The following is a 27,141-nucleotide window of genomic DNA, read 5'->3' as shown; positions in this document are numbered from 1 at the left end:
AGTGTATCCACCTGTCTTAATATCTGTTTAAGAATTTTGCGGATGAGCATTAGTATTAACTGTAACATATCTTTTCACTTGATGAGAAAGAACGAAGATTTTTCTTTAATTGTGAACCTGAGTAGGTTTTAACTTTGGAGTGGGGAAGGGATACACTAAGATAAAAGATAGTTGTTAAGTATTCTGATTCCTGAAGTTTTTTTTCTTTCAGTAAAGCAGTATTTTTGAGATAAAATAAGATTTGTGGAAGAGTTGCAATAGAGAGGTCTTGTATACCCATTATCCAGTGTTAACATTTTATGTGATCAAAGTACATTTAACAGAACTGAGAAATTAACATCGATAAAATACTGTTAATGAACGACTTTATTTGGATTGCCTTAGTTTTTCTACTAATGTCCTTTTTCTGTGCTAGGATCCAGTCCAAGGTGCCACATTGTATGTAGTCTCCTGATCTGTGTCAGTTTCTGTCTTTCCTTTTGTCTTTCGTGACCATGACACTTGATCTCATTTGGATTTGATGTTAATGATTAGACTGAAGTTACGGATTTTTGGGGGAGGAATACCACAGAAATTACCCTTATCACATCATATTGGGGGTCCATAATATATAACTGGTTGAATTTAACCTGATGATTTGGTTAAGGTGGTATCTGTCAGGTTAGTATTTTTTCCCCTTTACATACTATTCCTTAGATGCTAGTCACCAAGTCCAGCTCACACTCAAGGAGAGAGGGGAATTAAGGCTCTACTTTCTAGAAGGAGGAGAATGTGAATTTGTGGACGTATATTAAAGCTACTGTTATTATTTTGGGGGAGTTGCTTCCATGCCATGCAAATAAAGTTCCCCTCCTTAATTTTAGCATTTTAATGGATCTTGTCTGCAGCTGTTATTACTGTGGGGTTCTAATGGTGATTTTTTTTTTTTTTTATTTTCCTCATTCCTTCTACAGTATAAATTTTCTGTGAGGAAGATTTGTGTATTCTTCATTTTTTTTCTTTTTTTCATTTATATCACTATAGACCATGGATATTAATTTTATTCTTTGGGTTGTAATCCACAATTGTCCTTGCTGATGTTTACTTATTTTTATTATTTATTTTATATTTTTCTAAAATATCATCCAGGCTGTCTCACACTCCTGGGCTCAAGCAATCCTCTTGTCTTGGCCTCTCAAAGTGCTGGGATTACAGGTGTGAGCCACTGTGCTGGCCACAGATTATTTTGTTGTTCATGTTGCTCCAGCTTTTTTTTTTTTTTTTTGGCTCCTTTGTCCTTTTGACACTTCCCTGTCTTTTCTGTTTTTTAAAAGCATGTTTTTTTCTTTAATGATTTACCAGGTATTTCAGGCTCATATTGTATTTTGCCTGTCTCAGGTCCAGAATCAACCATTTCTCCAAGGAGCCGTCAGGAAGAATTTTGAAGGGAGGTGACAGGTGGTAAATGCGAAGAGTTTGGAAAAATAGATTGACAGTAAGCCCAGTGATGTTGATACTTCTCTTGCTCTAAGCACAGACATTGGCTTCTGTATTCAAGTTACTCCAGTTTTGGGAAGAGATTTTGTTTCTAGATTCCTACAATTTAGAGAACCAGATATCAAATGTTTGAATACATAGCATAATCCTGAAACAAAATTTACAAAAATTTAATATATGCTCAAGTTAGTACACACAAACACTTGCTGTTTTTCCTTGGTGTTTTTGACAACTTTATTAAAGTAAAAAGACCACTTAAATACTATTGTACTCAGAATTAACATTTGACATTTTGCATTGCCCTTTAAGACTCCTTTTTTTCTATACGGGTTTCCATTCCCTTCCTTCCAGGGATCTTTTTCACATCTTTCCAGGCTGTTTTATTGATGGGGAATTTTTAAAAATAGCTTTATTGAGGTATAATTGACAATAAACTGCATGTTTTTCAAATGTACTGCCTGATAATTTCAGACACCTTTTGTAATCCCAGCTTCTCAAAAGACTGAGGCAGCAGAGAGGATTACTTGAGCCCAGATGTTTGAGTCTGCAATGACCTATGGTCATGCTACTGCACTCCAGCCTGGGTGACACAGGAGACTCTTAAAAAAGGTATACCCATGAAACCATCACCACAATCAAGATGGTGAACATATCCATTACCCCCAAAAGTTTTCTCATGTCACTTTTCCCTCTTGCTTGTTCCTCCCACCTTTCTCCCTGCAGGAAATCCTTGATCTTTTTATCACTGTAGATTACTTTGCATTTTTTAGAATTTTTTTGTAAATACATTATGTTCTTTTTTTAATTGCTCAGTGCTAGTCTGTTGTGTAGGCATATCACAATTTATTGGTTTACCTGTTGGTGGGCATTGAAGCACAAAAGCTGTGTGTTTCCAGCTTTTTGACTGTTAGAAATAAAGCTTCTGAACTTTGTGTACAAGTCTTTGTATGGGTATATGCCTTTATTTCTCTTGGGTAAATGCTTAATAGGGGAATGTTCAGATCATGTAGTAGATGTATGCCTAACTTTTAAAGAAACTTCCTGTTTTCCAAAGTGGTTGTACCATTTTACATTGCCACCAGCGATGTTTGGAGGGTTCCAGTTCTGCCAGTATGTTGGCTAACAGTGTGTATGGTTAGTCCTTTTAATTTTAGTCATTGTGACAGGTGTTTAGTGGTACCTCACAGGTTTTAATTTGCATTTCTGTAATTGCTAGTGATCAGCATTTTTCATTTGGCATTCATATAATTTCTTTGGCGAGATATCTTTAAGTCTTTTGCTCATATTTTATGGGATTGGTTAATTATTATTAATTTTTTTTTTGAGACAGAGTTTCGCTCTTGTTGCCCGGGCTGGAGTGCAATGGCGCCATCTCTGCTCACTGCAACCTCTGCCTCCTGGGTTCAAGTGATTCTCCTGTCTCAGCCTCCTGAGTAGCTGGGATTACAGGCATACACCACCACACACCAGGCTAGTCTTGAACTACTGACTTCAGGTGATCTGCCCTCCTCGGCCTCCCAAAGTGCTGGGATTACAGGCATGAGAGTACTTTATATATTCTGGATAGAGGTATTTTAAAAATTAGAGATATGGGTTGGGTGTGGTGGCTCACACCTGTAATCCCAGCACTTTGGGAGGCCGAGGCAGGTGGATTACTTGAGGCCAGGGGTTCGAGACCAGCCTGGGCAACATGGTGAAACCTCATCTCTACTAAAAATACAAAAATTAGTCGGGCGTGGTGGTGCGTGCTTGTAATCCCAGCAGCTTGAGAAACTGAGGCATGAGAATTGCTTGAACCTGGGAGGTGGAGGTTGCTGTGAGCGCCACTGCACTCCAGCCTGGGCGACAGTGGAAGATTCCCTCTAAAAAAAAAAAAAACAATCAATCAATCAATCAATCAGATAAATGCTTTGCAAATATTTACTCCTAATCTGCGGCTTGCCTGCTTGCCTTTTCATTCTTTTGATGGTGTCTTTGCAGAGCAGATGGTTTTAATTTTGAGGCAGTGATTGATCAATTTGCTTTCTTTTTCATTTGCTTTTGATGTGTCTAAAATCTTTGCTTAGTGTCATGCAAGTTTTCCTTAGAAGTTTAGTTTTGGGTTTTACACTTTGATTACACTGAAGCATTTTGAGTTAAATTTTGTATGTGGTATGAGACATGAATTGAGGTTCTGGTTTTTGTTTTTGTTTTTTCCATATGATATCTAATTGTTTCAGTACCAGTTGTTGAAAAGAGTATACTTTTTCCACAGAATTGTCTTTGCACTTTTCTTGGAAATATAGTTGTCCGTGTGGATATGTTAGTGAACTCCATTCTGTTTCGTGGATCCATTTGTCTCTTTATGTCCAGCCTGTGTATCTATGTATGATATCTGGTATTTGTGTATACTAAAAACACTTTTAAATATATGTAATGTTATCACACAGTACATATTTGGTAACTGATTTTTCTTTTTAATAATGTTTTTGAGTTATGTGCTCGCTTTCTTGCAGGCATAAATAGGGTGACATACGTCTTGGTTTGCCAGGGACAGTCCTGATTCACTTCAGTTAACCTGACACAATTAATAGTAATTGTTTTCAATCTTAAAAGTGCTCTCATATGGTTGTTTTAGGTATAGAGGTTTCCCTAATGCGAATAAACCACAACTTAATATCCATTCCTTATTTGATGGACATGTAGATTGTTACCAATGTTGTACTTTAGAAATAAGGTGGCAGTTATTTGTTTTGTCTTGTGTGAGTTTGTTTTGTCTTGGGTGAGTTTCTTTTGTATATGTACCTAGAAGAGAACTGCTAGATTTTCATCAGAGTGTTTTTTGATTTTATTAGATAACTGCAAAATTGTTCTCCACTGTGCTTGTACCAGTTGAGACTTCAGAACTTCAGCAGTCCTGTAGGCTCTTTTTTTACTTGGTTGCCAATGTTTGGTGTTGACTGAGATTTTAATACTTTGGTGCATCTCTTGTAAGGTTATCTCCCGTGAGAAGTGAGAGATTTTATTAATTGCATTTTCCTGGTTACTTACTCTGTTTTGTTTGCGGTCCATTTAGTACTTCCCTGAGAGTTGGCTGCTCCATTTCATTTGCCTGTTTTTCTCTTGGGTTACTCTTTTAGTGATTTGTATGTAGTTTTATATACATTCTAGATACTAATCTTTTATTATATGATATTATATTTTCTTATTATAAAACTGGCACTGAAAATGGGCTATGAAGGCATTTGGCTACTTTTTATTTTGTTAGAGTGAGCTTTGCCATTAAAAACGCAGGTGGAGTGTGGTCTGCCTTCGTGTTTCCCTGCTCATCTGTCTGTTAAAAATTGGAAGATAATGCTCATAGTTCTTTCCCCCTCCGCCGCCAGCAGATGGAGTCTTTCTCATTCGCCTAGGCTGGAGTGCAGTGGTGGGATCTTGGCTCATTGCAAGAGCTCTGCCTCCTGGATTCACTCTGTTCTCCTGCCTCAGCCTCCTGAGTTGCTGGGACTACAGGATGGCCGCCACCATGCCTGGCCAGTTTTTTTGTATTTTTGGTAGAGACGGGGTTTCACCATGTTAGCCAGGATGGCCTCATGATCGCCCGCCTTGGCCTCCTAAAGTGCTGGGATTACAGGTGTGAGCCACCGCGCCCGGCTGATAATGCTCATAGTTCTTTAGACCCTTAACATTTTTCTGTTAACTTCAGCACAATTATTGATGGGGAGTTTCTTTGAAGTTGCTTTGCAATCTGGAAGCTTGGGATCAAGTGGAAAATTTGAAAGTTAATGTAGTACAGTTGAACCATGAACAAACATGGGTATGAACTGCTCAGGTCCACTTGAGCAGATTTTTTTTGATGAATATATTGGAAAAATATTTTTTGGAGATTTGTAACAATTTGAAAAAGCTCACAAACTGAATAGCCTAGAAATAATAAAAAAATTAAGAAAAAGGTATGTCATGAATGCATAAAATATATGTGGATACTGTTATTTGCTACTGTAAAATATACACAAGTCTATTACAGATCTATTACAGAGTTAAAATTTATCAAAATGAACCCACACAAACACTTGGAGACCATTCAGGGCACCATTTACAGTCAACAGAAATGTAAACAAATGTAAAGATACAGTATTAAGTTATAACTGCATAAAATTAACCTTAGTATATACTGTACCATAATTTTTTTCCTAGCCACCTCCTGTAAATATTGCAGTGTGCTTGTGCTGCAAGTATCTGCTTACAACACTGTGATGCTAATCATCTTTATGTGAGCAGTTCTTCTCTCCAGTAAATTTGAATGCAGTAAAAAGTGATTTCTCTTCATTGAGTATTTTTCATCATGTTTAGTACAATACTGAAAGCCTTGAATAACACCATGGGATCCATACGAAGTATCACTAATGATGCTGAAAGCACTCCCAAGAAACAGAAAAGTTACGACATTACAAGGAAATATTAAATTGCTTGATCTGTACCATAGGTTGAGGTCTGCAGCTGTGGTTACCTGTCATTTCAGAGACGATTTGTCTTTTAAACAGACAGCATAAACATATACAGTACTGTAAATGTATTTTGCAAATGATTTTCTTATTTTCTTTAGCTTTATTGTAAGAATACAGTATATAATATAACCTACAAATAGTTAAATGATTGGTTATATTATTGGTAAAGCTTCTGGTCACCAGTGTGCTATTAGTAGTTAAAATTTTGAGGAGTCAAGTTATACACAGATTTTCAACTCTGGGCTATCCATGCCCCTAATTCTCACCTTGTTGAAGGATCAACTGTAGTTCACCCAAAAGGTAGATACAGTTTTATGTTAAATGCTTGGGATTTTTTTTTAAACTGCTTTAGGAAATTCTCCATTTTAATCTCTAGGAAAATAAGGAAAATATCCATCCAGGTAACAGAAGAGAGTGGGATGTAGAAATGGTTTTTTTCATTATAGTTAATAATTTTGATACTGATAGTAATAATAGCCAACATTTATTTCCTGCTTACTGTTAGGCACTTAATTGTTATAATTCTGATTTTAATTTTACAGATGGAAGAATTGAGGTGAGAGAGATTAAGTTACTAGCTCAAGGTCACAGCAAGTGAATGGTGTTGGAGAATTTTCCCTAGTGAGAATTAGTTAAATAAATTTTGGGGGTTTCTTTTTGTTGTCTTTGAAATGTTTATTCACTATTTAAAGATAACACTCAGTTTCAAAGTTCATTTGTCATATTTTACTCATGTTAAAGGTAGCCTTTGACAGCTCTTAAACTTTGTCTTAAAATCGGATGGTTCAGTTAGAACTGGTAAACTCAAGGTCATGTTTAATAATATGATCTTTCTAGATCTTACTGGTATCAGTGTATATCATTCTTAAGAATATTTATGTTTCAACATCCATTGGTGTATGCTGTTATATTAGGAACAGCCAAAGTCCATAGTTGTAGAAATTTTCAAAACCTCTTTAGAAAAGGACTTAGTGTGCTGAGAGTGTTTATAAATGAGGGAGAATCTTGGAAATTTTTAGCATATATTTTCTTTTTTTTCCCCTCTGATATTAGCGTGTGTTTTCATTGATAATGCATACATTTTTTAAAAAAATTATTCCCCCCCAGAGGTAATTCACAGATTTCATAAAATATCTGTCACAGTGGATTAGTAACTGGCAAAACAGTATCTTTTCTGTGACTAATCTTTTTTTTTTTTTTTTTTGAGATGGAGTCTCGCTCTGTTGCCCAGGCTGGAGTGCAGTGGCGTGATCTCGGCTCACTGCAACCTCCGTCTGCTAGGTTCAAGCGATTCTTCTGCCTCAGCTTCCTGAGTAGCTGGGATTACAGGTGCACGCCACCATGCTTGGCTAATTTTTTGTATTTTTATTAGAGGCGGGGTTTTGCCATGTTAGTCAGGCTAGTGTCAAACTCCTGACCTCGTGATCTGCCTGCCTGCTTTGGCCTCCCAAAGTGCGGGGGTTACAAGCGTGAGCCACTGCACCCAGCCTTTCTGTGACTAATCTGTTTAAATTTGCTTACTTTAATTATTTTTAGATTTGATAGAATTGAGAGTTGATGAACAAGAGTGAGAATTCTTTCTCAAGAGGTATTGTGTTCACATTTCTCATAGCTTGTGTTTTATTTTTGGGCCAGAAAAGATGAAGATTTCAGAGAGATGACAATTTTTTAGGCTTTATTGCACTATATAGATTCAAATTGCCAAAATTTACGTTTTCTTTTTTTTTTTGCTGTGAATGATCAAATAAACAGATTTTTTTTTTTTTTTTTGGTAAGGCAGAGTCTTGCTCTGTCACCCAGGGTGGAGTGCAGTGGTGTAATCTTGGCTCACTGCAACCTCTGCCTCCCAGGTTAAGTGATTCTCGTGCTTCAGCCTCCTGAGTTTGCCACCATGCCTGGCTAATTTTTTGTATTTTTAGGGGAGACAGGGTTTCACCATGTTGGCCAGGCTCATCTCAAACTCCTGGCCTCAAGTGATCTGTCCCTGTTGGCCTCCCAAAGTGCTGGGATTACAGGCGCCAGCCCAGATTTTTTTTTTTTAACTGAGAATAACAGAATTATTCACTAAACTTTCAGTGTGTGGTCTTTGATCAGTTTCTAAGCATTCTTTTTTTTTTTTGGAGATGGAGTCACGCTCTGTCGCACAGGCTGGAGTGCAGTAGTGCGATCTCAGCTCACTGCACCCTCCGCCTCTCAGGTTCAAGCAGTTCTCCTGCCTCAGCCTCCCGAATAGCTGGGATTACAGGCGCATGCCACCACGGCCAGCTAATTTTTGTATATTTAGTAGAAATGGGGCTTCACATGTTGGCCAGGGTGGTCTTGATCTCTTGATTCCGTGATGCGCTCACCTCGGCCTCCGAAAGTGCCGGAATTACAGGCGTGAGCCACTGCACCCAGCCAACATTCTTTTATTTATTTATATTTATTCTTATACTTTTTTTTTTTTTTGAGATGGGGTCTTGCTCTGGCACCCAGGCCGAAGTGCAGTGGCATGATGATAGCTCACTGCGGCCTCAAACTTCTGGGCCCTAGCATTCCTTCTGCCCCAGCCACCTGAGTAGCTGAGACTTTCAGGAATGTGCCACTACACTTAGCTAATTTTTTTTTCTTCATTTTTTCAGAGATAGGGTCTTGCTTTGTTGTTGCCCAGACTAATCTCAAACAACATTTTTTAATAATTAAACAGTGTTATGCCTGCTATCTTAATCTAAATGCTGGAAAACCTGCTAAGTCAGTTTTGATAGTTAGATGGTCAGAAATCAACTCTACTAGTATAAAATTGTAACCTCTTCCCTTTGTGTGAGGAGGTTGAATAAAATTGTGTCTGTTATGTGTCAGACATTAAGTTTTGGGACCAAAAAGTTGGGTAAGAAATGGTCTCTGCTCTTAAAAAACTTAATATTTGGGAAAAAGCTTGTATTCTTTATTCATTATGTTTTATCTGACCATGACTAATGTTGAATTTGTGAAGCCTTTGATTATTTTAATTTAGGACTTAGATTTTTATTAAGTAGTGAAGCAATATACTTTCATTTTTTTTGCTAAAAGGAAATACATATTTAGTCATGTGGTTTGACTAACAGCTGTTGCATGTTTCTGAAGTTGACAGTCTCTACTCAAAGTAGAATCTGTTTGGAAAATTAAATGCTAATTGAGACCCTAATTTGCAAAATGATGTAAACTCTTAAAATGTTAAACTAATGACGAAATGATCCACCTGCCTCAGCCTCCCAAGGTGCTGGGATTACAGGCGTGAGCCACCGTGACCAGCCAACTTTTAAAGTACATTAATCTAAGACTTAGGATCTAGATTGTTACTGATACCCTCAATACACATGCCTGAAGGCAAAATACTCCTAGTATGACTGGGAAGCTTCTTCATACTGATCTTAGTGGCTGTAGTTTTGGGGACAATAACAGGCATTGGTGAAATAAATACTAATTGGGGTAGATATTCAAGAATAATGCAAAGATGGAACTAGATGAGACTAAATATATCTTCACAAATTGCTTGTTTAGAAATGGATCAACCAAAATCAATCTATTTTGTCTACCCCTGTTTAAAAAAAAACAGCTAAAATTTTTCTTTCTTTTCTGTGGTAATTAAATCTGTACATATTCTCTGTTTGCCTGTATGTTTAAGTTTGGGATAATTTTATCTCTTCCCCCGTGAATGAAATGCTGGGATGAGCTCATTGCAGGTTTTTTATTCAGAAAGTGTTTTTTGGTAATAGCTGACAGTAATTGGACTTCTTATGGGACAGGTGCCTTTCTTGGCAGTCAAAGGTGTTAATTTTACATTATCACAATTTTGATACGGTAGGAATTATTTTGAGTATAAACGTCCTGTTTGTTAACTTTCCCCATTTTATTTTGAAAACTTTTTTATTACATTATAGAATGAAGTAGTAAGCATATTTAGAATTTTTAGTGTTATAGTTTCTTTTTAAAAGATGCTATACTAGAAGTTTATCTGATTTAGATGGGCCAGAAAATGTGATAGTTTGTCCCTGGATGTCAAAGCTATGTTGTTTAAGATTATTGCCTTTGAATCTAATATTGCCTCAAATAAGAATGTGCTTGTAACTTTACAACTGGAACACTCTTAATTGGGTTTAATAACTTAAGAAAATTGCCAGATGCTGTGGCTCACGCCTGTAATCCCAGCACTTTGGGAGGCTGAGGCGGGCAGATCATGAGGTCAGGAGTTTGAGACCAGCCTGGCTAACATAGTGAAATCCTGTCTCTACTAAAAATACAAAAATTAGCCGGGCATGGTGGCGCGTGCCTGTAGTCCTAGCTACTAGGGAGGCTGAGGCAGGAGAATTGCTTGAACCTGGGAGGTGGAGGTTGTGGTGAGCCGAGATCGTGCCACTGCGCTCTAGCCTGGGCAACAGAGTGAGACTCTGTCTCAAAAACAAAACAAGAAAATTGTGGTGGGAGGTATGTTGGAAATACATAACTTTGAGGTTCTTATGTCTTGAATATTGGGGATAATGATGAATTCTTCATAATGATTTCCCGCTTTTGTATTCATATGATTGCAATGCATTTGTGTAAAATCTCAACTGGTCTGTATGGGCTCTGTTTGTTTTTATGATGTTTGTTCATGTTTTAAACGACTTGCTGAAATGATCTTGTCTCTGAGTTGGTTTCAGCTAAATGATTCAGTCTTTTCCCCTGTGTTTGATCCTTCAGGTTTGGACATATTTGACTCTTTTCCCCCAGGTTGAATTTACCAAAGCAATGGTGATGGAGAAGCCTAGTCCCCTGCTGGTCGGGCGGGAATTTGTGAGACAGTATTACACACTGCTGAACCAGGCCCCGGACATGCTGCATAGGTAAGACATTTTTCTCCTGCATCATCTAATGCTGTCTATTAGTATGTGGTACTTATCTTTGAGATTCTCCCACTCATCATCTTATGCTTTTGTAGGGTTGTTGCATAATACTTATTTACATATAAATATCCCCCAATTTTTTTTTGAGACAGAGTCTCGCTCTGTTGTCCAGACTGGAGAGCAGTGGTGCGATCTCGACTGACTGCAACCTTCACCTCCCCAGTTTAAGTGATTCTTCGGCCCCAGCCTCCTGAGTAGCTGGGACCACAGGTGCCCACAACCACGCCCGGCTAATTTTTGTATTTTTTTTTTTTTTTTAGTAGAGATAGGGTTTCACCATGTTGGCCAGGCTGGTCTTGAACTCCTAACCTCAGGTGATTGAGCCGCCTTGGCCTCCCAAAGTCCTGGGATTACAGGCATGAGCCACTGCGCCTAGCCCCAAAAAATAATTTTTGAAAGTTAAACTGTTATCCAAACTTGTACATTATTGGAAAATAACAATTGAAATGTAAAAGTATAGTCATGCATTATTTACTAAGAATGTATTAAAGATTGCTGGAGCTGAGGTGGATGTTAAAAAATAAGAATGTATTGAAGACAATCCATGACTGTTTCTGTAATACCATACTTCTGTGTTGATGCGCTTTAAAAAATTAGAGTGTCTTTAGTAGAAATGATGCATGCTTATTGAAAATTAAAACACATAAATTATGAAAGTAGTAAAACCGCAAAACAATTTTTCTGTATATATAGAAACATGTTTTAATATACTGTCTTAACTTTCTTACTTGATAATCTGGAGTCATCTTTCAGGGTAATACTTGTAACCCATTAATTTTAGTGGCTACACAGTTTTGTATAGAGATGTAGTGTACTTTAATCTCCTAATGATGGATCTATAGATTGCTTCTATTATTTTATCTTACAATGTCGCTTTATACAAAACTATTTACGTGGACTTGTTAGAATAATTTCATAGAAGTTTCAAAATTTGTATTTGCTGGACCAGAACTATTTTTTCCCTTATACCTTGACCAGCTTACATATTGGATACCACATGATTATCAGGTAGAAAATAAAATTTATGAATGTTTTCTTTTTTTTTTTGAGACGGAGTCTCGCTCTGTTGCCCAGGCTGGAGTGCAGTGGCGCAATCTCGGCTCACTGCAAGCTCCGCCTGCCGGGTTCACGCCATTCTCCTGCCTCAGCCTCTCCGAGTATCTGGGACTACAGGCGCCCGCCACCATGCCCGGCTAATTTTTTGTATTTTTAGTAGAGACGGGGTTTCACCGTGGTCTCGATCTCCTGACCTCGTGATCTGCCCGCCTCGGCCTCCCAAAGTGCTTGGATTACAAGCGTGAGCCACTGCGCCCGGCCATGAATGTTTTCAATACTGGTTTTGACATTGCTCTGACAATGGAATATATCTCGTGTGTGTGTGCGTGTGTGTGTGTGTGTGTGTGTGTGTGTGTGTGTGTGTGTGTAGAGAGAGAGAGAGAGAGACAGAGAAAGAGTCAGTCTCAGCTGTCTCCCGGGCTGGAGTGCAGTGGCAAGGTCACAGCTGACTGCAGCCTTGAACTCTTGGGCTCAGACGATCCTCCCACCTCAGCCTCCTGAGTAGCTGGGACTGAGGTGCAATCCACCATGCCCAGCTAATTTTTTGTAGACACAGTTTTACATATTGCCCAGGCTGATCTCGAACTCCTGGGCTCAAGCAATTTGCCTGCTTCAGCCTTCCAAAATACTGAGATTACAGGTGTAATTGGGTTTTTTTTAAGGCTTTAAAATTTCCAGAACATTTTTTCTCATTTCCTCCTGATCATTACAAAAATCTTTAGTGAAAGGTAAGGCATTGTAAGAGAGTTAACTTCATTTTGCAGATACACTCAGAGGGGTTAAAAATTTGCTGATACATATGCACATGACTATTAAGTGATAGAACAAGTCTCTAAGCTGTTTTTACCGTTCTTTCTTTTTTTTTTTGAGACAGTCTTACTCTGTTGCCCAGGCTGGAGTGCAGTGGTGAGATCATAGCTTACTGCAGTCTTGACCTCCTGGGCTCAAGTGATCCTTCTTCCTCAGCTTCCTACATAGCTAGGACTACAGGCATGCACTACCATGCCCAGCTAAGCGTGTGTGTGTGTGTGTGTGTGTGTGTGTGTGTATTATTTATTTATTTATTTTTAGTAGATGGAGTCTTGCTCTGTCACCCAGCCTGGAATGCAGTGGTGAGATCTCAGCTCACTGCAACCTCTGCCTCCTGGGTTCCAGTGATCCTCCTGCCTCAGCCTCCCAAGTAGCTGGGACTATGGGTGCACACCACCACTGTGCCTGGCTTTTTTTTTTTTTTTTTTGAGACAGAGTTTTGCTCTTGTTGACCAGGCTGGAGTGCAGTGGCGCTATCTCGGCTCACCACAACCTCTGTCTCCCAGGTTCAAGCGGTTTTCCTGCCTTAGCCTCCCAAGTAGCTGGGATTACAGGCATGCACCACCATGCCTGGCTAATTTTGTGTTTTTGGTGGAGACGGTTTCCCTATGTTGGTCAGGCTGGTCTCGAACTTCCAACTTCAGGTGATGCGCCCACCTTGGCCTCCCAAAGTGTTGGGATTACAGGCGTGAGCCACCGTGCCCAGCCTTTTTTTGTATTTTTATATTTGGTTAATTTCTTTTTACCCCATAGAATAAAACTGACATAAAACATGACAAAAAGAAAAAAGCATAGGCCAGGCATGGTGGCTTATGCCTGTAATCCCAGCACTTTGAGAGGCTGAGGTGGGCAGATCACTTGAGGTCAGGAGTTCAAGACCAGCCTGGCCAATATGGCGATACCTCTCTATACTGAAAATACAAAAAAATACGGAGGTCGCAGTGAGCTAAGATTACGCCATGGCACTCCAGCCTGAGTGGCAGCACGAGACTCTATCTTTAAAAAAAAAAAAAAAAAGGGTATTTATCTGGAAGACAAATGTCAAATCTTAATAGTGGTTATCCCTGGATTAGAGCATTTTGGTGTGTTGTTTTCCTGATGGAATATTGTTTTAATGAAAATGGATCAAAGGAGGACATAGATGGGTGAAAACTATGAGGAACTGACTGACATTCTTAATTGCATCAGCAGAAATGGTTAAAAAGTACTTCTAAAACCACTTGCATAGCTAGGTGTTTAAGGGTAACTGCTCACACTTATTCTCAGATACGTTAATAAAAGGACACTTGAAGTCTATGGAGAATATAGCTGTTCCAGCCCTACCGCACATTTTCTTCCCGAGTGAAAATAGGAACTTATGTATTGGTGGCCATCTTGACATGAAACTACAAGATCCTTCCCAACAGTATCATCCTACACTGAAACCTGGAACCAAATCCATTCCCATTCGGCAAATGTTGATCAAGTGGCATGTAGGGGATAGAGAGATAGATGATTGCATACAAAGATGAAAAAGAAAACGTTTCTGCCAGGGCCAGGCACGGTGCCTCACACCTATAATTCCAGCACTTTGGGAGGCCAAGGCAGGTAGGATTGCTTGAGTTCGTGAGTTTGAGACCAGCCTGGGCAACATAGTTGACCTTATCTCTACTTAAATAAAAATAATCAGCCAGGCATGGTGGCATGTGACTGTAGTTCCAGCTACTTTGGGAAGCTGAGGCACCATTGCACTCCAGCCTGGTCAGCAAGAGCAAAAAAAAAAAAAAAAAAAAAAAAAAAGTGCACATCGAAGATCATAGCCCCGGCACATCGAAGCTGCAATGAGCTATGATTGCATCACTGCACTCCAGCCTGGGTGACAGAATGAGACCCCATCGCAAAAAAAAAAAAAGTTTGCCAGTATCAGACATGAAAAATAAACTTAAGATACTTGAAGATGACAAATCATCTTCCCATTTTACAGATTTTATGGAAAGAACTCTTCTTATGTCCATGGGGGATTGGATTCAAATGGAAAGCCAGCAGATGCAGTCTACGGACAGAAAGTAAGCATTTCAAGCCTTATTTAGGCTGTTAAGCAGGTAGAAAATAACTCATAAAATTGAAGTGGATCATACTTAATAGATTTGCTGATAAAGATCAAATTTCTCAACTTTATAGTAGAAGTTGATGTGTTTTATTACTATTTGATTAATATATTTGTTGAAATACTTATGTGATATCAGATTTGTTAATTTTGTATGATATATTCTAAAGCTTTTGTGTGTTGGAAGATAATTGGCTTTAGCATGGGGATCATCTTTTCTAAACTTTGAAAAGTGTGTTAATTCAGGACAGTTATTTGAAAAACTCGTGTGGTCACTGGGAATAGAGTATACAAAGAAACATCAAAATTCAGTCTGCATATCCTGTAATTTAAATATGCACATTCTCTTTACCTGTGTTGTGTTGGAAGTTTTTTTTTAGTTGGAGGTTATTTAAATTTTAAGGCATTCACAGTTTATTATTATTATTTTTTTTAAGGAAATCCACAGGAAAGTGATGTCACAAAACTTCACCAACTGCCACACCAAGATTCGCCATGTTGATGCTCATGCCACGCTAAATGATGGTGTGGTAGTCCAGGTGATGGGGCTTCTCTCTAACAACAACCAGGCTTTGAGGAGATTCATGCAAACGTTTGTCCTTGCTCCTGAGGTATGTGTAGGAATGATTATTTTGTAGTGATCCAATACGTGAAAAAAGAAACAATGAACGGTTGTGCATATCTTTAAAAACACTTGAAATTTCAGACTTACAGAAAACTTGGAATAATAGTACAATAACTCCTATATACTCCTTACCTAGAGCAGCTGTCACCACTTGCCCACATGTGTATAATTCTTTCTCTAAAATACTTTAGTGGGCATTTCCTAAGAATAAAGAATTCTCTTCCATTCTGTAGTACAGTTATCAAATTCAGGAAATGTTGATGCAATATAATGTATAATCCATATTTAAAATTTGGAAATTATCTCAATAATGTCCCACAGTAATTTTTTTTCCTTGTCTAACCTGGAATCTATGATTACACATTGCATTTAGTTATCATGTCTCTAGTCTCTTCTAATCTGCATTTGTTCCTTAATCTTTTTTTTTTTTTTTTTTTATTGCATTGACATTTTTGAAGAGCACACTTTTTGTAGGTTGCTTTATGTCTGTCATTCAGTGCTTCACATTAGAGAGGCACATTATGTCGTTTAGTTGTGATATGAATTTTCCACTTCATACAGTTAGGTTTTGCCACTGTAAAGTTAAATATCTTTTCTCTATGTCTCATTTTTTTGAGACGGAGTCTCGCTCTATCATCCAGGTTGGAGTGCAATGGCTCCATCTCTGCCCACTGCAACCTCTGCCTCCTGGGTTCAGGCTATTCTCCTGCCTCAGCCTCCCGAGGAGCTGGGACTATAGGCGTGTGCCACCACACACGGCTGATTTTAGTATTTTTAGTAGTGTTGGGGTTTCACCATGTTTGTCAGGCTGGTCTCTAACTCCTGACCTCAAGTGATCTGCCTGCCTCAGCCTCCAAAAGTGCTGGGATTAACAGGTGTGAGCCACCATGCCCAGCCTTATTTTTTCTCTTTTTGGTTTGTAAATAAAGGATGGGAGATTCTCTATCTTTTTATCTTTCTTGAACACTTATGGCATAAGATGTTCCAGGTTCATCTTGCACGGTTCCTGGCCCAGTCCCTATTCTTGAATCAGCTGTTCCTTCAAGGAGGCCTGGTTCTTTTTAGTTATACTTAACGAAAGGACGACAAATTTATGTTGAATGATTGCATTTGTGTTTTCTTCCGGATTGGTCTAGACTGAACAAGGTTAGGAATCCTGTCTGCTTAAGCATGCATATAGAAATGGCACAGTAAGAACTTGTTGATTAAATCATTGTTTCCTCTAGCATTAATCTTAATGTTTTAATCTTAAGTTTTCTTTTTAGGATAGCAAATCTAAAACGGCTAAAATCTTTTAACCTTTGAATATGAGATAACTTTTTGTCTGTGCAAAATTACATGAAGCCATTATAGTCATAATTTTTAGAGGAAGGCTTAGATTAAAATGTAAAGATGTGGTAGACTTCTAAATATGCAAAGAATCACATGGAGTATGATTGTCAATTATAGGTTTAATGACTTTTTTTCTTTTAAAGGGAGTATCTAACTTCTTAGTATAATACACTATTATATAAACTGTCTCATTTAATACGAAGAGTATTGAGGTATATGTTGGTATCTTTCTTTTTTGTTCTTTGAGATAAGAGTCTCCCTGTGTTACCTAGGCTGGAGTGCAGTGGTAGGATCATGACTTACTGCAGCCTTGACTGCCTGGGCTGAAATGATAATCCCACCTGAGCCTCCCAAGTAGCTGGGACCGCAAGTGCAGGCCACCATTCCTGGCTGATTTTTGTTTCTGCTTTTGTAGAGACTCACTCTACAAAAAACTGACTATGTTGCCCAGGCTAGTCTCAAACTCCTGGGCTTAAGCAGTTCTCCTACCTCAGCCCTCCAAAGTGTTGAGATTTCAGGAGTGAGGCACTATGCCTAGCTGGTACCTCTCTTTTTACAGAGGAGTAACAGCCTTAGAAAGTGAATAACTCATAAATTATATAATTGGACCTGCACTCAGGTATGTCTTACACCTAGTGCGAGCAGTCTTTTTCAGGCTACACTACCCTTGAATGTTTATATCAATATTTTTGGATACAGACTTGGGGAATTTTAAATATCTGCTAAAGTTAGGAATATGATTGCCTTTTTTTTTTTTGAGACAAGGTCTCGCTCTGTTGCCCAGGCTGGAGTGCAGAGGTGCAGTCTGGGCTCACTGCACCCTCCACTTCCCGGGTTCAAGCGATCCTCGCGCCTCAGCCTCCCTAGCAGCTGGGACTACAGGCGTGGGCCATTATGCCTGTTTCATTTTTGTATTTTTAGTAGAGATGGGGTTTCACCATATTGGCCAGGCTGGTCTTGAACTCTTGACCTTAGGTGATCTGCCTGCCTCGGCCTCCCAAAGTGCTGGGATTACAGGCATGAGCCACTGTGCCCATCTGGGATATGATTGCCTTATAACGATTTGAGGTGTGGGCTGTGGCATCTTACATACTTAGAGCTTTGTCAGTTTTTGGATATTTATCTTGCGGTGAGGTAAAGTGTTCTGAGCAAACAAAATATATGTGAGTGTAGTCTTTTTACTAGCTATTGTAGAGTGGGCATTTTCAGTCTTGGCACTGTTGACATTTTGGATCAACTAATTCTTTGTTGTGGGAGCCTGTCCTGTGCATTGTAGGAATTTAGCAGCATCCCTAACCTTCTAAGTTATCACTAGCATTCCATGTAGCGAATACTGAAATGTCAGCAGGGCATGCTGGCTCATACCCATAATTCAGAACTTTGGGATGCTGAGGCAGGAGGACCACTTGAGCCCAGGAATTAAGACCAATCTGGGCAATATAACAAGATCCTGTCTCTACTCAAAAAAAAAAAAAAAAAAAAAAAAAAGAAAAGAGAAATTAGCCTTGCATGGTGGTGCGCCCCTGTAGTCCTAGCTACTTAGGAGGCTGAGGCAGGAGGATTGCTTGAGCCTGGGATGTCAAGGCTGCAGTGAGCTGTGATGGCCCACTGCATTCCCACCTGGGTGACAGCAAGACCCTGTCTCAGAACCCCACAACAACAAAAACTGAAATGTCTCCAGACATTGCCAGATGTCTCATGGAGGCAGACTTGTCCCAATCACCAATGATGTAGAGTGATTTGACTTACTAAAAGTTTGTTGAATAAATTAAAACTTTCTGTTGGCGTTGCAGGGGTCTGTTGCAAATAAATTCTATGTTCACAATGATATCTTCAGATACCAAGATGAGGTCTTTGGTGGGTTTGTCACTGAGCCTCAGGAGGGTAAGTAGTGAAATACTTTAAATTACTTGTCTAAATTTTTTTTTAATGGCATCAGATTGCCCTTAAGAGACTATGGGTTTCTTTACTGTTTTCATTACACCTTGTTCTTCATTAATAACTAATTATCATGGTATATGAAGAGTCTGAGGTTTTACCCTACTTGAAGCTGCTAACAGGTTAGCTTGTATCATGGATGTTAGTAGAAGACATAAGACTCTTAGGTCAGAAGGAGACAGGCTAACTCACAGCAACGGTAGTAGTATTTTTGCTACATTTACCAACAGGATGTCATGAAGAAGGCTAGGTGATACTTCTACCCCAGTGGGTTGTGTTAAAGGCATGGGACACTGAGTTTAGGGAACCCAGATCTATTACAACTGGCAGTAAACATGCCTACTCTTTGTGCTGGAGGGAGATACTATTTCAAAGCTGTTTGCTATATAAATGTTCTTGAAAGACAGTCTAGAAGAAAGGGTAGGCATGGAAGATGTGTAGGCACAGAGACTCATGGAAAATTTTCTCCAAAATAATAGAATTGAGTGTTGTTTATATGGCTGAGAGTATATTTATTTTGTAATATAGTTTTACAGATAAGCAATCATTTGCCTAGTAAAGTGGTAGAGCCTGCATTAGATAACTGCCTAATGTAATTTGGCTAATGTCACGTAGCCTGAGGTGACAGAGCCTGCATTAGGCTCCATGCTCTTAAAAACCAAGACACTACAGTAGCTTTAAAGTCTATCCTTAAAGCCGGGCGTGGTGGCTCACGCCTGTAATCCCAGCACTTTGGGAGGCCAAGGCGGGCAGATCACGAGGTCAGGAGATTGAGACCATCCTGGCTAACACAGTGAAACCCCATCTCTACTAAAAATACAAAAAATTAGCCAGGCGTGGTGGCAGGCACCTGTAGTCCTAGCTATTCGGGAGACTGAGGCAGGAGAATGGCGTGAACCTGGGAGGCGGGGCTTTCAATGAGCCGAGATCGCACCACTGCACTCTCTAGCCTGGGCGACAGAGCGAGACTCCGCCTCAAAAAAACAAAAAAAAAAGTCTATTATTAAAAGCCTTAGTTCTGCCCTTAAAGTCAATGCCATGATTTTACCAAATTGTCGTACTTTATATATGTTTTTCTTCACTGTTGTTTTGTGAACATTGCGAAAGTGAATGTATATGTGAATTCAGTAAGTACAAATTACTTTAAATATCTTTTTCTCACTTAGAGTCTGAAGAAGAAGTAGAGGAACCTGAAGAAAGACAGCAAACACCTGAGGTGGTACCTGATGATTCTGGAACTTTCTATGATCAGGCAGTTGTCAGGTAAGATTTTGTTCACATGTCCGGGGCTGCATAAGAACTTGCATTGTCTAGTCTTTCCTTTTGTTGGAGGGCATTTACATATTCTGAGAATTACCTCAAAATAATAATTTCTCAGAAGAATGGTTTTGTTTCTGGTAATTTTGACTAAACAAAAATATGTAACTTGTTTGTTAATAGTAAATTGTACTATGAAGGCAATCTACTATTGCTTAGTTTAAATAGTATCAGTTTCTTTTTGGTTTAGTTTTTTCTTGGTGAAAAAACTTGCATATTGTTTATCAAGAGTTGAATATATTGAGGTATTAAATGCTTTGAGGGAATATGAAGTGGACAGAGACCTATTAGAGATCGGGCATAAGTTGATATAAATATCAATATGTGAGTTAAGTAGCAATAAAGAGTTTCATTACCTTAGTAAGTGCATCATTATACCTTTGGGTTTTTTTCTCCCTTGTGATTGGAACAGAAATGTGTTTGATAGCAATAGAAATCCATATTTACTTGTTACCATGTGACACTGAATGTTAATACTCAGTGCCTGAAGGATGTTTTCAAGTGTTTCTCAAGGTGTGATGAACTAATCAGGTTACTTACTTGGGTTGCTGATTGAAAATGAAGATTCATGGTCCCACTGCAAACCTACTGAATTAGACTTTGAGGAGGCAAAACATCTGCAGTTTTGTTTTTGTTCTTTTGAGACAGAGTCTCGCTCTATTACCCAGGCTGGAGTGCAGTGGCGCGATCTTGGCTGACTGCAACCTCCGCTTCCTGGGTTCAAGCAATCCCCCTGCCTCAGCCTCCTGAGTAGCTGGGACTACAGGCGCACGCCACCATGCCCGGCTAAGTTTTGTTTTTGTAGAGATGGGGTTTCACCATATTGGCTAGGCTGGTCTGGAACTCCTAACCTCAGGTGATCTGCCCACCTTGGCCTTGCAAAGTGCTGGGATTACAGGTGTGTGCCCAGCCCCCTCTGCAGTTTTAACAGCATTCCTGGTTGATTTATGTGGAATTTTAAGAATTGTATTGTGAATCATAACATATTTTCTCCCCCAAATTCCTTATGTGCTTGAAAGAGTTTTTGTGTGTTTGTGTTAAAAGCCACATATCATAAAATTTGCCATCTTAACCTTTTTTTCATCTTAACCATTTTTAAGTATAAAGTACAGTAGTGTTAACTGTATAGATGTGGTTGTATGACAGATCCCTAGGACTTTTCACTTTACAAATTTTATTGAAGATAACTTTATATACCTTACAAACACCATCCCCATTGAACGGCAACTTTCTTTTCCCCCCTCCCCCAGCCTATTTTGAGAGTTTTTCTGATGTTGTATGCTGAATGAATTGTAATAGTTGTGGGATTCTAGCCATAAAGTGGTTTGGTTCATTTTGATGTCCTGATTCATTTGCTTATCAGAATTTACCAAACAAATGGATTCCAGTTAAGTTATTGAGTGGCATTTTTAAAATTACTTTTAAAAAACTCAGATACACAATTCTTAGATTTTTTTTTTGATAGAAGGAGCTAACTGTGTGTTCTGGTTTCTGATGAATACATGATGAGGGAATTTTTTGCGAAATAAATGGTGGCAGAATGATATTTCTCAAATTTTCCTGTCAAAGTAATGACATGGAAGAACATTTAGAGGAGCCTGTTGCTGAACCAGAGCCTGATCCTGAACCAGAACCAGAACAAGAACCTGTATCTGAAATCCAAGAGGAAAAGCCTGAGCCAGTATTAGAAGAAACTGCCCCTGAGGATGCTCAGAAGAGTTCTTCTCCAGCACCTGCAGACATAGGTCAGACAGTACAGGAAGACTTGAGGGTATGAAACGTGTCTTCATTTTTATTCTATTTCTAGTTTTGTTTTTTTTTTAATTTCTGTTCTTTTATATTGCTGGTTGGTTGACTTGTAGATACATTTTCATATTGGTGGTTCATTTCAGGGAAATTTCTTAGATATTGAGCCATGCCTTTGATAAGAGAGAGGTAAGATGTGTATTAGTTTATTTCATCAAAAGAAACCACTCCCTTCCCCTAGGTAACTTGAATGCCTGTCAGACCAGAAATTTTAGGTGCCACTGTAGCACCATATCAGTGATTGCTTATCTATTTAATATTTAATCTTTTACACTATAAATTATTACATACTTGTTACTACAAGTGCAAACATCTTTTTAAGAAAAATAACATGGCAGGATATACTTTTTCTATGAAATTTTATTGAAGATAACTTTATAGTGGAAGTAGAAATGAACTACTGAAGTAAAACTTCATTTCTAATTGGCATACCTGATTTCAGAAGTTTTCAGTTTGTCCTCCTGAGTCTCATCAGGGTGATTGTTAACTGAACTACGTTGGAACCTTTGCATTTGGTGCTCTGGGAAGGAATATAATTTTTAGTGCTGTATTTATAGGCTCAGGGTTATGTCATTTGTTTGTTCAACAATTCAAATTCCTGCTGTGTGTTAGGCATTGTTCAAAGTGTAGGTATTATATTGGCAAAACAGATAGGGGTTCTTGTTCTCTGGCAGCTAATAGGTGAGTAGGAAAGAGCAATGTTGAAATGACTTTAGCTTGCAAGTGGAAAAAATTAGCTGGGCGTGGTGGTGCCTATGTGTGGTCCCAGCTGCTTGGGAGGCTGAGGTAGGAGGATCGCTTAGCCTGGGAAGTCAAGGCTGCAGTGAGCTATGATTATGCCACTGCATTCCAGCCTGGGTAATAGAGTAAGACCTTGTCACAAGAATAAAACCATAAGAAGCAAGTGGAAAAGTAGGTTGGCTGGACCAGCTGATCACTTAGTTGGTTATTACAGTAACCCTAGTGAGAGAGAATGATGGCTTGAATTAGAGTTGTGGCAGTGGAAATGGAAAAGAAATAATTAGGTAGAATAACAGGTTCTGGCGATTTTTAAATGTGTGAGAAAGGTGTTTATGATGATTCTACAATTGATGTAATTGAGTCAATGTTTGTACAATGGATTGGATTGAATCACAGTAGGAAGAGCTGAGCTGATTTTGGAGGAGAGGGAATTTTGTTTGATTCACAAATTTGAATGAAAGTAGCTTTCCTTGGGCCAGTCGTTGTGGCTTACGCATTTAATCCCAGTACTTTGGGAGGCTGAGGCCAGGAGGATTGCTTGAGTTCAGGAGTTCAAGACCAGCCTGTTCAATATAGTGAGACTTCATCTCTACTAAAAAGAAAAAATAGCTGGGCATGGTGGCACATGCCTGTAGTTTCAGCTGCTTGGGAAACAGGTGGGAGGATCACTTGAGCACAGGAGGTGGAGGCTGCAGTGAGCTGTGTATATGCCACTGCATTCCAGCCTGGGCAACAGAGCAAGATTCTGTCTCAAAAAAAAAAAAAAAAAAAGTGAGTAGTTTCTTGAACCTAAGCCTCTCAGATTTGCTAGGTACTTAATCATCAGTCCCAAGGAATTTCAGTACTAAATTTTGAATAGCTGAAAGAGATGAATCTTAATATATGTATAAACTCCATCCTGCCTTTGAGAATGTGTTACCATTTGTTATGTACAGGAAATCAACAGTTAGTAGCTTTTATGTTGTTTTGATGCATGGTATAATTATGTAATGTTGGTATTGCTCCCTTAGACATTTTCTTGGGCATCTGTGACCAGTAAGAATCTTCCACCCAGTGGAGCTGTTCCAGTTACTGGGATACCACCTCATGTTGTTAAAGTACCAGCTTCACAGGTAAGGTCCTAATAAAACTTGTACATTAGGCAAATTTACTTCTATTTTGGTAATTTGATTCAACAGAGGTTTAGAGAATGTGAAAACTGGTCAGGTGCAGTGTGGCTCATGCCTGTAATCCCAGCACTTTAGGAGGCTGAAGCCAGCTGATCACTGGAGCCTAGAAGTTTGAAACCAGTCCGGGCAACATAGTGAGACCCTGTCTCTACAAAAAATAAGAAATTAGCTGGGCCTTGTGGCATGCATCTGTAGTCCTAGCTACTTAGGAAGCTGAGGTGGGAGGATTGCTTGAGTCCGGGAGGTTGAGGCTGCAGTGAGTCATGATTGTGCCACTGCACTGCATCATGGGCGACACAGTGAGACTCTGGCTCAAAAAAAAAAAAAAAACAACCCAAATCAATGTAGAAACAGAACTGACATATAGGACAGAAGAGAAGCATATAAGATGGTTTTTAATGATTTTTCTTGTGAGGGAATTGTCCATTTTCTAGTTTAAAACTTGTTAGCCAAGAAACTTCATTAAGAAAAAGGATAAGCCTGCTTTGTTTTAACACAAAATTTAACTTAAAAATTTTCAGCCCCGTCCAGAGTCTAAGCCTGAATCTCAGATTCCACCACAGAGACCTCAAAGGGATCAAAGAGTGCGAGAACAACGAATAAATATTCCTCCCCAAAGGGGACCCAGACCAAGTAAGAGCTCAGAAGGGCGATTTCTCATTTGGGGGATTTTGAGGTGAGAGCTTATTTTGGGAGGGCAGTTGATATTTATATACTTTAAAATAAAAATATGGTAGGGTTGATGGAATTACCTGTTTTTAGTGTAGAGGGAAAACTATTGAATGTGAGCAATCACTGAAAGATGTCTTCTTTCTCTTGTCTTTCATTGATGTTTTTGTCTCCTTTTAAGTCCGTGAGGCTGGTGAGCAAGGTGACATTGAACCCCGAAGAATGGTGAGACACCCTGACAGTCACCAACTCTTCATTGGCAACCTGCCTCATGAAGTGGACAAATCAGAGCTTAAAGACTTCTTTCAAAGTAGGTTATTGAGTTTTGAACACTAAATTCATCTAGTGTCTCTCTAGCACTGTACAGTAGAAATAGGAAATGAGCCACATATGTGATTATAAATTTTCTAGTAGTCATGGTAAAAAAAAAAAGATGAAAAGAAACTGGATAATTTTAATAACATTTAACTTAAGGCATTGTCATTTCAACATGTAAGAATATTGTGAGAGATATTTTACACTTTCGTAATAAATCTTTGAAATCCAAATGTGCCTCCCATAATTTTACACTTATGAGAGGCACATCTCAATTCAGACTAGCTATATTTATAATTCAAGTGCTCAATAGTCACATGCATGTAGTGGCTACTGTATTGGACTGTGTATATGTAATGTTTAAAGGGAATGGTCTAAGTAATTATCTGAGAATGTGTTTCACTTGCAGGTTATGGGAACGTGGTGGAGTTGCGCATTAACAGTGGTGGGAAATTACCCAATTTTGGTTTTGTTGTGTTTGATGATTCTGAGCCTGTTCAGAAAGTCCTTAGCAACAGGGTAAGCAGCTTTTTGTCTTGATTTTTTTTTTTTTTTTTTTTTTAAAGGGTTTTGGTTCTTTAGAATATATTTATCTTTACAGCTGGGTCTTTATGTAAAGTGCAGTTTATTCCAACGTGTTCAGGTAATTTATTCCATTATTTTCAACCATTATTCAAAGACTTGCCTTGGGGTTTAGGAAAACAAAACTTATGTTTAAGTAACTTAGTTTTTGAAAACATGAATTATGAGAATGAGAAAATGAATAGTTATCAGTGCACTGAGATTTACGTAACTACCTTTCCTTGCTGGTGGCTTTTGGTGTACATAAGAGTCAGTTTGCCCAGGGCAGTTTTGGTATACTGCTGTTTTTAGAGAATAACTGTTAAGAGCTTCTCCTTTAAGTTAATAAATTGGATTTGGAAGATAAATTATATAGTCAACCTACTTGGAACCATCCTTACTTACAGTACTCTTACCCTGTACATTCTAATAATAGAAGAATTTGTAGAGTGGAAATCTTACTGTGGGACCCCCAAAGAAAGCTTCCCCTCCCCTAGCAAAAAACTACTTTTTGTAGTAGTAGAGAAGAACAAGGGTATAAATAATATTAATTTACTAAGCTATACTTTTTTATTGAGGTGAAATTTACATAACAAAATTAACCATTTAAAAATGTACAGCCTAATTGCATTCAGAACACATTATTGTGCAACCATTACCTTTAATTCCAAAAGTTTTTTACTAAAAGCCATAAGCTCTTTACTCACTAAGCAGTCATTCCTTGTACCACCTGTCTCCCCAACCCCTGGCAGCCACTAATCTGCTTTCTGTCCCTATGAATTAAAAATGTGTACTTTAAACCATATAATAGAAATATTGCAGATCAGTGATATTCTCCAGAATGTTAATGGGCATACTGCAAAGTTTTTTTTTTTTTTTTTTTTTTTTGAGACAGAGTCTTGCTCTGCCACCCAGGCTGGAGTGTGCAATGGTGTGATCTTGCCTCACTGCAACCTCCACATCCGGCTTCAAGCAGTTCTCCTACCTCAACTTCCTGAGCAGCTGGGATTACAGGCGCCCGCCACCATGCCCAGCTGATTTTTTTGTATTTTTAGTAGACACAGGGCTTCCCCATGTTGGCCAGGCTGGTCTTGAACTCCTGACCTCAGGTGATCTGCTGACCTTGGCCTCCCAAAGTGCTGGGATTATAGGTGCGAGCCAGTGCACCTGGCCGTACTGCATAGTTTAATGTTGTGGTCATAACATTATGTCAGCCTGAGTATGCAAATATACATTATCTTTCAAATTATTTGACCATTTATTTTTGTGAGGCATCTGCAAAATACTCTGAGAAATGAGGGAACAGTGGTTTATCTCACCAAAGTCACTGAAGAACCCAGAAATGTCCAGTAGGCTTTGTAGATAAATCCGTCATTCAGCATGTATTAGGCCTAGTGGCCACCCTTCATTTCATGGTATTGATAGAAGTCTACTGAGCTCCCTTCACTAATTTTTTGTGTGGGCAGAAATAGCTTATGTAAGACTGATTGCCCTGGTGTATGACATACTGTAGTGTAGCCTACTGGTTCCAAGCTTATTTTTCCTAGTCTGGAGGCCTTGGTTTATATTCTTCTTTCGTCACTCATTCGCGTTGTGACCCATGGAACAAGTTACTTAACCTCCCCAGCCCTTAGTTTGCTAGTCCTTAAAGTAGGTATCTACCATCAGAGGGTTGTTGTTAAGTGAGCTAATAAATTTGAATAGACCCGGGCGCGGTGGCTCATGCCTGTAATCCCAGCACTTGGGGAGGCCGAGGTGGGCAGATCACGAGGTCAGGAGATCAAGACCATCCTGGCTAACACGGTGAAAACCCATCTCTACTAAAAATACAAAAAAATTAGCCGGGTGTGGT

General features: G+C 38.9%; 1 protein-coding gene across 5 annotated transcripts in view; it reads left to right on the top strand.

Annotated features, from left to right (window-relative positions):
• Positions 1-27,141, top strand: part of G3BP1 (G3BP stress granule assembly factor 1) — a 40,070-nt gene that overhangs the window by 3,742 nt on the left and 9,187 nt on the right. For 3 of the 5 annotated variants that reach the window (XR_004033024.1, XM_030826177.1, XM_030826190.1), the window contains exons 2-11: positions 10,662-10,804; positions 14,694-14,775; positions 15,254-15,427; positions 18,567-18,657; positions 19,878-19,974; positions 21,598-21,799; positions 23,586-23,687; positions 24,266-24,377; positions 24,595-24,723; positions 25,138-25,247. Coding sequence is in view for 4 of the 5 variants with exons in the window: in XM_030826177.1 (XP_030682037.1) it covers positions 10,710-10,804; positions 14,694-14,775; positions 15,254-15,427; positions 18,567-18,657; positions 19,878-19,974; positions 21,598-21,799; positions 23,586-23,687; positions 24,266-24,377; positions 24,595-24,723; positions 25,138-25,247 (1,194 nt within the window). In the remaining variant the exon portion in view is untranslated. The remainder of the gene's footprint in view (positions 1-10,661; positions 10,805-14,693; positions 14,776-15,253; positions 15,428-18,566; positions 18,658-19,877; positions 19,975-21,597; positions 21,800-23,585; positions 23,688-24,265; positions 24,378-24,594; positions 24,724-25,137; positions 25,248-27,141) is intronic. The other 2 variants (XM_030826187.1, XM_030826196.1) reach the window with 1 other exon arrangement.

The sequence above is a fragment of the Nomascus leucogenys genome, chromosome 2 (assembly GCF_006542625.1).
Source record: "Nomascus leucogenys isolate Asia chromosome 2, Asia_NLE_v1, whole genome shotgun sequence".
Classification (NCBI taxonomy): Eukaryota; Metazoa; Chordata; class Mammalia; order Primates; family Hylobatidae; genus Nomascus; species Nomascus leucogenys.
The sequence above is the reverse complement of the archived record's forward strand: the minus strand, read 5'-3'. Positions and strand labels throughout refer to the sequence as shown.